This window comes from Rattus rattus, chromosome 13 (genome assembly GCF_011064425.1).
Source record: "Rattus rattus isolate New Zealand chromosome 13, Rrattus_CSIRO_v1, whole genome shotgun sequence".
Taxonomy (NCBI): Eukaryota; Metazoa; Chordata; class Mammalia; order Rodentia; family Muridae; genus Rattus; species Rattus rattus.
Window position 1 is genome coordinate 9,712,883 of NC_046166.1, and position 9,428 is coordinate 9,722,310.

At 49.9% G+C, this 9,428-nt stretch overlaps 1 protein-coding gene across 1 annotated transcript in view; it reads left to right on the forward strand.

The window, feature by feature from the left end:
- The window catches only part of Gdf2 (growth differentiation factor 2), a 4,170-nt gene extending 717 nt beyond the window's left edge, over positions 1-3,453 (forward strand). Inside the window, exon 2 of the mRNA XM_032918493.1 lies at positions 2,504-3,453. Within this exon, the coding sequence (XP_032774384.1) occupies positions 2,504-3,453 (950 nt within the window). The remainder of the gene's footprint in view (positions 1-2,503) is intronic.
- Positions 3,454-9,428: the final 5,975 nt, after the last annotated feature.

A 9,428-nucleotide genomic window follows, 5' to 3' on the forward strand; every position in this document is an offset into this window, starting at 1 on the left:
CTTCGATCTCCTTCCGTCCTCCCCCACTTCCCCTCCCTCCTCTCTCACGCCTCCTCTTCCCTCTCCTCCCTTTTCTTTCCACTTGACTTCTCTTCCTCTCCCCTTCCTATCTTCCTCTCTCCCTTCCCATCTTCTTCTGACTTAGAAATAGATCCTTCATTTAGCCTGCAATAAACTTGTATGTTTTTTTTTCAGCTTTAAAGGAAAGGGTTCTCTCTTATAAAGTGCACGTTAGACCCAGATTTTAAAAAGTTAATAGAGTAGGACTAGAAGAGGCCCTCATTATTTCCAGGGTGTATCTTCCTCAGGGCAGTAGGCAGTGTGTCGGTCCAATACGTTTCCCTGCCAAGTGTCCTTGATTTAGGACGATTAGAAGGCAAACACGGAGGCGAGGTCTATAACTGACAAGTCACAGAACACCAGAATCTGGGTAGAATGAGTTACTGAACAGAAGGCTAGGGTTGCCAAGGCTGAGGAACCCAGGTCAGGCACCCACTGCGAGGTCACGTTGCCGTCCCTACATCCTGCATAGAACCAGCTCCAGTCGCCCCTTCTTCTTGATCTGAAGGACCAGGAGCCCAGGTCCTTTCTCTCTTTCTTGTCCAGAGATTTGCAAACGCCCAAGGGTCCCAGTTCAGGGCCACAGCCAGGCCCGGCCAGATCTGTCCAACTTTTCTGGCTGCTCAACAGGAAGTTTCAGAGGAACTTGAAACTTCCTGTTTAATGGCTTCATTAAAAGCATATAGTTTATAGGCCACCAGGCCCCTAGGTTTGTCTAGGATCTCTACCTAGGGTAAAAGGCTGGTTTTTTGATTTTTTGTTTTTGTTTTGTAATTGGGGACCTAAGTTGTCATATTCCACAGGCCAGAATGTGAGCCCAGCCAGAGATCCCAACCCCCTACACGTACGTCATTGACGCAATTAACTCCGTGTACTCAGTAGCAGCAACATCAACACCGTTCACGTGTGACCTAGGAAACACTCGCCTAATGCCCGTGGGTGTGTGTGTCTAGCAGTGAGTGGTTCCACAGCCGCTGTGGAGGTAGCCAGAGTGAGGGCGCTTTCGGCCATGAATGCAGTGCACAGTTTTTACTGTCTGATTCGCCACTGAGTTCACAGATCACTCAGGAGCCTGATCCGTGCATCCGTGGTGAGCGAGAAGACCACAGACAGCCAGAGTAAAGGGCGCCATGCTTTGTCACATGCACTGGGCTTGCACGGGGTTGGAGGGGACAGAAGTGTCATCTGAGCATCAGCTGCTGGCTCGTGAGTGGCCTGCGAGCTTCATGAGCCACCTTGATAAACTGGTGAGAAGGGCCCCGTGGTGCAAGAGAGGAAACAGAGGCAACAAAAGGCTAAAAAATTCCCAAGGATACAAGTCCGCAGTGAGGGACAATCAGGTTGACCCCTCTATTCTCCAGACCAGTCACTAGATCTCAGTAGCATGGGTCTCTGCTTATCTTTCCACACGCAATAGACCCATCTGAGAGAGCCTAGGCCTATTTCTGAGTTCTACTGTGGCCCATAACTACTAAATGTAAATCCAGAAACAAACAGCTCATAATTTCGAAGTCACTTTTGTCATGGGTATATTTTTTTTAAACTTCCCATTTTCTTTACTCTCGGTTAAGCTCTTGCTAAGCCTGATTTACACACTTCGCATCAGCACGGGCGTGCGTGCACACAGAAGGAACACAGTGTGCAGGGCTTAGAACTACCTGTACTTCCGGGCATCCAGTGGTTGTATCAGAACACGTCTCCTATGGATAATGCTCTGACTGAGAGTGGGCACCGACCCACAAATGGCAATGCTTGTGGTCAAGCTTCAGGCCAGGAGAAGTGAGAAGCAATTATGAGGCTGGGAGAAAACCCCCATCTTTCTGCCTAACGTGACAATGCTGTTGGCATGAAGATACATTTTTGTCTTAAAAATAAAAGCACTTTCGCTTTCGATGGTAGCTATCAACACCATTCCTAAGACTTAGATTCTCTAATGTTGCATGCAATGTTTCACTTTATCTAAATTTTTTATTTTGATTTTTAATTAAATATTTGACTTTGGTGGTCCCCAGCCAGCACTGTGGAATCTTTACTCTAATCCTGACAGTGTATTTTCTGGCTTGCCTTAGGTATGGATGCCAATTAGCTGTGTGCGCTCTGACAGTCGCAGTGCTATGCATCCAATGCTGTGGATAACGATCTCCACATGTGTAACATTGGGATGATATCTAGACGCTCCCAGACTCAGGGTGTAAGGCCAGGCTCATAGTAGGTGCTCAGTAAATGGTAGATACGGTTAACACTGGCTGAAGGTACGTGCCTCTGCTTTTCCTGGGACAATCCTAAGAGAACCCTCTACTATGGTTCTAAATGACACCAAGTGGATCAATAGTGGCAAAATCTATCATCTTAGATGTCCTTTGTAGCGAACCATGAAGTTTGGCTTTGTTATCATAAAAATGGACACCAGGCAGACGGCCCTCTGCATGTGCTTGCATTTCAGACGCTATATCGACAGCTGCCACAGAGGACTTCCCCTTCCAGAAACACATCCTGATCTTCAACATCTCCATCCCTAGGCACGAGCAGATCACCAGGGCTGAGCTCCGTCTCTATGTCTCCTGTCAAAATCACGTGGACTCCACTCACGGGCTGGAAGGAAACATGGTCGTTTACGATGTTCTGGATGTTGACGAGACTTGGGACAGTGCCTCGGGGACCAAGACCTTCTTGGTATCCCAGGACATTCAGGATGAGGGCTGGGAGACCCTGGAAGTGTCGAGTGCCGTGAAGCGGTGGGTCAGGGCAGACTCCACGACCAACAAAAACAAGCTGGAGGTGACGGTGCAGAGACATAGGGAGGGCTGTAGCACACTGGACATCAGTGTCCCTCCAGGCTCCCAAAACCTGCCCTTCTTTGTCGTCTTCTCCAATGACCGCAGCAATGGGACCAAGGAGACCAGACTGGAGCTGAAGGAGATGATTGGCCACGAGCAGGAGACCGTGCTTGTGAAGACATCCAAAAATGCCTACCAGGAGGCTGGGGAGAGCCGTGAGGAGGAGGAGCGTACAGATGGGCACACAGCTGGGGGACCGCTTTTAGCTAGAAGGAAGAGGAGCGCTGGTGGAGCCAGCAGCCACTGCCAGAAGACTTCTCTCAGGGTGAACTTTGAGGACATCGGCTGGGACAGCTGGATCATCGCCCCCAAGGAGTATGATGCCTACGAGTGCAAAGGAGGCTGCTTCTTCCCGCTGGCTGATGACGTGACACCCACCAAACACGCCATCGTGCAGACCCTGGTGCATCTCAAGTTCCCCACGAAGGTGGGCAAAGCCTGCTGCGTCCCCACCAAACTGAGTCCTATCTCCATCCTCTACAAGGATGACATGGGCGTGCCAACCCTCAAGTACCACTACGAGGGGATGAGTGTGGCCGAGTGTGGGTGCAGGTAGTCCCTGCGGCCACCCAGGGTGAGGGTACAGAACAGGGAAGAGGTCCTGAGAAGGTCCTGCATCATGTGGATCTGAAGCCATCCTAGAGAAGAAAAGGGACCGGTTGCCATTCTGTGCCCAGTGGGTTCCTCTGCTGAAGTGACAATGACTGGGGTATATGGGTCTGTGGGCAGAGCAGAAGACCCTGGAGGGTTTGGTAGGTAGAAAGGAGATGACGAAAAGGGAACTGGGAGAAGATGATCTGGGGATAGCAGAAAACCAGGCAGAAACTAGCAGAAGATGCAGGTGATGTGCAGAGAGTCACGGGAGTCACAGGGTCCAGGAAGCTGAGACTCATTCCAGCGATCTCTGGGGTGAAGGAAGGGGGACTCCAGTTGTAGTTTCACCCCACTGAGATGTGTGTCGTGACCTCTGACTGTCAATTATAGAAACCAAAATTCAGCAAGCCAATGGCTATGACTCAGAGGTAGGATTCGACTCCAAGTCTGTGGGTTCCCAAAGTCTGAGACCTTCCCAAGTGCCACCTGCTATTTAGCAGATCAGTGTGTGTTGATGGAATCATTAGATATTGAAGGCCTAGCACGAGGCCAGGCAGGGCTAAGCCAGGTCCACATCCACCACTGTGCATAGGCTGCTTGCTGTGCTCCAACACCATCTCCTTGCTCCATGCCTGTGCTCACTCTGTGGCCATGTGATTTCTGATAAAACCCCTCCCTTGAAGAAATATCCCCAAGCAGACATAGTACCCCCCCAAGCAACCACAGAACAGAGAGAGGCAGTTCAGGACCTCAGCCCTCTGACGCTCACTGTGACCCGAGACACTTTGACCCCGGTGCAGTCCTCAAAAGTTCCAAGAGTCATATAAGGTCACTTGCAATCCTTTATTAACAATTCTGTGGCCATCTGGGAGGAACTGCTTGTGGCTTGGGCCTCTGACCGTCTCCTGCCTAAGGACCCCATGGAGGACAAGGCTGGGACTCAAGTCTGTCAGGATCAAATGTGCCTCTGGTTAACTATGGAACTTAACTATTTTCCTTCCCTGGTGACCTGCACTCCAGTGATTAGAAGTCCAGCTTTACCTGTGAGAGCTCCTGACATCTAAAGAGAGCTCTGCTTCCTCATTTTCCTCACCGACTGCCATTGAGTCTGCCTGCACCAGCCAGCTTCCTTGAGGAATGTGTCTTCAGGGAGAATGACATTGTCATTCCTGTACCCCAACCTCCCATCTGACTCTCCCGGTGACTCACAGGACTCTATGGGGTGAGGAAGAGCCTGATGCCCTCTGGCATTCAGGGCCCAGAGGACCTCCAAAGATCTGAACTATTCTCACTGGGTGATGCTCCAACATAATTTTTAAAATGACCTACATTGAATGTTTACATGGAATCAGGGAGGAATAACACAAAACACAATGGACCACTGGTGTTTAATCTGTAGAGCTGGGGAAAAGGTCAAGCCCTAATATACGCCTGGCAGTGCAGTGCTGTTCACAGATGGTGTGGGTGCTGATGCCGTCTTCAGGTCCCAGTGATGTTTCTGTGTGTGTGAGAGAGAGAGGGAGAGTTTTACTTAGAAATAAAGTCCGATGCCTGGAATGAGTCTTTCCTGAGTGTAAGGTCAGAACTGAGAACTCTCCAGTTCCTCAGGACTGCCAACCTGCTCTAATTAGCCCTTGGCGATGTGCCATTACCTTCCCCAGGGGACGGGAGCCAGAGGGGAAGGCACAAAACTTCCACAGGGTAAAGCTGTGTGGCATCTGCACATTGGTGTCAGTGAACACATTTGTATACACACACATACACACATGCACACACACACATACACACACACACACACACACACACACACACACACACACACACACACACACACACACACACACACACACACAAACACACACACACCTACCATACACACACCCACACACACACACACATACACACACACACACACACACACACACAAACACACCCACACACACACATACACAACTCACACACCCCCACAAATAACACACACACACACACACCCCTCCAAACACTCTAACAACATACCACATTCACAGCCCCACCCCCCCCTAATACCCAGACCAGAGCACAACCCACCATACACACACACATATACACACACATACACACACATACACACATATATACACACACATACACACACACACACACACACACACACACATATACACACACATACACACATATATACATACATATACACACACATACACACATATACACACACATACACACACATATACACACATATACACACACATACACACACACATGCATACACACATGCACATGCAAGTGCTCTCATGTACTGCCATGAACAACTATGTGCACAGAAGTTTACTGGAAGTTAGCTGCCCTGCTTAATTCTCCCCTCCCCCCACATACACACTTCAGAGCAGAATGTCTCTAGAGAGGGCAGATAACCTTAGGTTTTCTCCACCCAGCATGCAAGGGTGTCTCTGCCAGTGTCTGTCCACCAGTGTCACACTTAGAAACCCATCTCTCCAGCCAAGCCCTACCCACAATTTCATCCCTGCTCTCCATCCCCACACCCATGTTCTGTTTTACCCCCACTCCCAGATTCTAGCTGCACAGCTGCCATCTCCTGTGAGGGAGGCCCCCAAACTCTAGTGCCACCCACTCTGGCCTCCTGGAACTTCTAGCTCTGGAGAGCATCAGTCCTAGCTCAGGGGATCATCTCTCACCCAAGGACTCCACAGAGGACTAGGCTTGGGTTAGAGTCTCTTACAGAAAGCCATGAATTTTTACTTCAGTGTCACTTAATAAATGGACATCAGGCAGATGCCCCCATGCATGTGCTTATATTCTCGGTCCCATCTCATCAGCTGACACAGAGGACTTCCCCTTCTGAGACACATCCCACGCTTCAGCGTCTCCATCCCTAGGCACATGACACCCCTGATACACGGTTGTCAGGCCCAGCATGGAAAGTTGGCACCCTCCTGACTTGTGCCGCTCATGATGGTGAGCCTTCCAGAGATGAGACCATAAGCCACTTGCTTTGGTCACTTCTGGAGGGCCGACCTGCCCTGTGACTCAGAACAAACTGGTGTGGTACAGTGCACAAGGACAAAACACACAAGGGGTCTCTGGTTTTCATGGCACTGGGTTATGTTCACATAGCATTTATCAAAACTTGCTAACCCATGACTATGCATTGAAATGTGATACAGCAGTCCTCAGTCTACCTACATGGCCGATGGACCCATCTGCAATGCTATGTTAGACACAACTCCTAAAGCACCTTCTGTTTACGGTAGAATGATCACTGCAATGTGCATGGAGAGGCTGAAGCCGTAGGAGAGCTCTGTCCTAAGCTGCTCAGTGAGAAGCTGCCCTCTGCCTCCTTTATACCTTTTCTCTGTGCAAGGAGCAAGGGGAGAGAGCCGAAGAAAGAGGAGTAAAATGTGCTGGATGCTTTAAGAGAGGGACAGATCTCTGGGAGTGGTCTCAGGTCTCATGAACCTAGGGAGACAGAATTCAAGTTCTAATGCAGAATGCATGACCCTGTTGTCTCTGCCCACAGGGTTTCTGCACTCTGCAATCTGTGAGCCATGCTTCAAAGGCCAGCCAGTTGTAACCACAGGGTGACTCCGTGGAAAAAGCTAGGGTGCATTCCACTGTCTGCCACACACTGCCCCTTTCACCTTCCACAAGGATAGCAAGGACACGGTGGCCATATCTGAGCCAGACACCCCGGTGGTTTGCACTGGGTCAGATCCTCTTTCTCTATTCATAGCAGTCTGTGCTCTGTAAGTGATCACCGCTCAGACAGCTCTCTGCTCACCACTACTGTTCACCAGAGAATGGGCTCCTTCCACTAGTGCACATCCTAGCTCATCCAGAAACCAAAAAAACAAAAACATTTCTGACTTGGAGCACTGTCAGTCTCTCTGCAAGCGTCTGACTTGATGGTTCCTTTAGTACTGATGTCCTAACACAGCAACATCTTTTTGTTCCTTTTTTTTTAATTGGACTTTTTTAAATTTACATTTCAAATGTTATCCCCTTTCCTGGTTTCCCGTCCTTAAACCCCCCCTATCCCACCTCCTCCCCCTTCTTCTATGAAGGTGTTCCCCCACCCAACCACCCACCCCTTCATGCCTCCTGGCCCTGATATTCCCCTACCATGGGGGTGGGGGGTGTCCAGCCTTGGCAGGACCAAGGGCTTCTCCTCACACAGGAACATCTTAATAAGGGCAGTAGATGGGGGCTGTAGAGACCCCTTTGCTACAGCTGATATGTTGTACACAGGAGCTAGCATGGCTGTCCTCTGAGAGGCTCCACCCAGACAAATGCAGACAGATGCAGAGACCCACAGTCAAACACTGGACAGAGGTCAGGGTCTCTTACGGAAGAGTTGGGAGAAGGATTGAAGGTCCTGAAGGGGATAGGAACTCCACAGAAGACCAACAGAGTCAACTAACCTGGACCCTTGGGGCTCTCAGAGACTGAGCCACCAGCCAGAGAGCACACACAGGCTGGACCCAGGCCCTCTACATGTGTAGCAGACGGCAGCACGGTCTCCATGTGGGTCCCAAACAACTGGAGCAGAGGCTTTCCCTAAAGCTGCAGTCTGACTGTGGTACCTGTTCCCCAGCAGCTACCTTGTTTGGCCTCAGTGAGAGGGGATGCACTTACTTTGGCAGAAACTTGATGTGCCAGGGGGCTGGGGGGAGGGTGAGATACACAGGGGAGCCCCACCCTCTCAGAAGAGAAGGGAGGGGAAGGTTCTCTCTGAGGGGGAGCTGCGATAGTGGCAACATTTGATGATTAATTCATTAAAAAGAGCTGAAGCCAGCCCAAGAAACACCAGGCTCATATGTAGCCGAGGAGGAGGTAAAAACCTGAGGACCCTGACGCAGCAATGAGAACAGACATGGGAAGGGCTGCTATTTTGCTTCACTGTTTCCCAAAATACTGACTAAATGCAACTTGGGAAGAGGCTTCTTATCTTAAATTTCCAAGTAACTCTTCATCTTCAAAGGGAGGGTTTGGGGAGTGACTTTGAAAAGTGAGTTTTATCTCTCGCTTCTATGGCTCCCTCTCCCTCCCTCTCCTCCCTCCTTCTCCCCTTCTCCCATCTCTCTCTTTTCCCCACTCCCTCTCTCATCCAGCCCCCCCCCTCTCCCCCTCCTCCCCCCACCACCACTATGGGATGGGCAGCTTTGCTCCAGCACATTCTGACCCAGGCCTAAAAGCTACGGTGCCAGCCGAGTTCTCTGTAGCCATGAACCATCACAAGACGTTCCTCCTTTAGCTTGTTTATGACAGGCATTTTGACACAGAAATATGGAACTGACAAGAAGGACACAACATCAAAATATGGACAGATGGTGTACAGACAAACGTATTGGCGTATGTACCTCTGTCTACACCTAATCCAGATCCCACGTCACCCAATCAAGGCATCGTGTTCCCTAGGCAGTAGAAAGGGTTATAAGTAGTTTTGCAGCCCATGCTGCACAGCTCTGTGCATTTTGTATGCACGAGGACCTTTTATCTCATATTCTTTTTTTAAACTTATTTATTTATTTTATGTGCGTGAGTACACCATCGCTGTCTTCGGACACACCAGAAGAAGGCATTGGATCCCATTACAGATGGTTGTGAGCCACCATGTGGTTGCTGGGAATTGAACTCAGGACCACTGGAAGAGCAGTCAGTGCTCTTAACCTCTGAGCCATCTCTCCAGCCCTTATCTCATACTCTTGGAGGGTATCTTTGTAATGCATGTTGCCAAAAATACAGAACAAACAAACAAAAATTGAGCATCAAAACAGCGTGTTTCCTGGTAGTCCCCACCCTCTCCCCGGCCAGAGCTTGGCGTGGGCCTCCGAGGTGACAGATACATGCTCACAGAGGAACTCTGACTGCATGCTCCGAGTTGGCTTTTCCCAGGTCGAGACTGAACAGGCTCAGAGA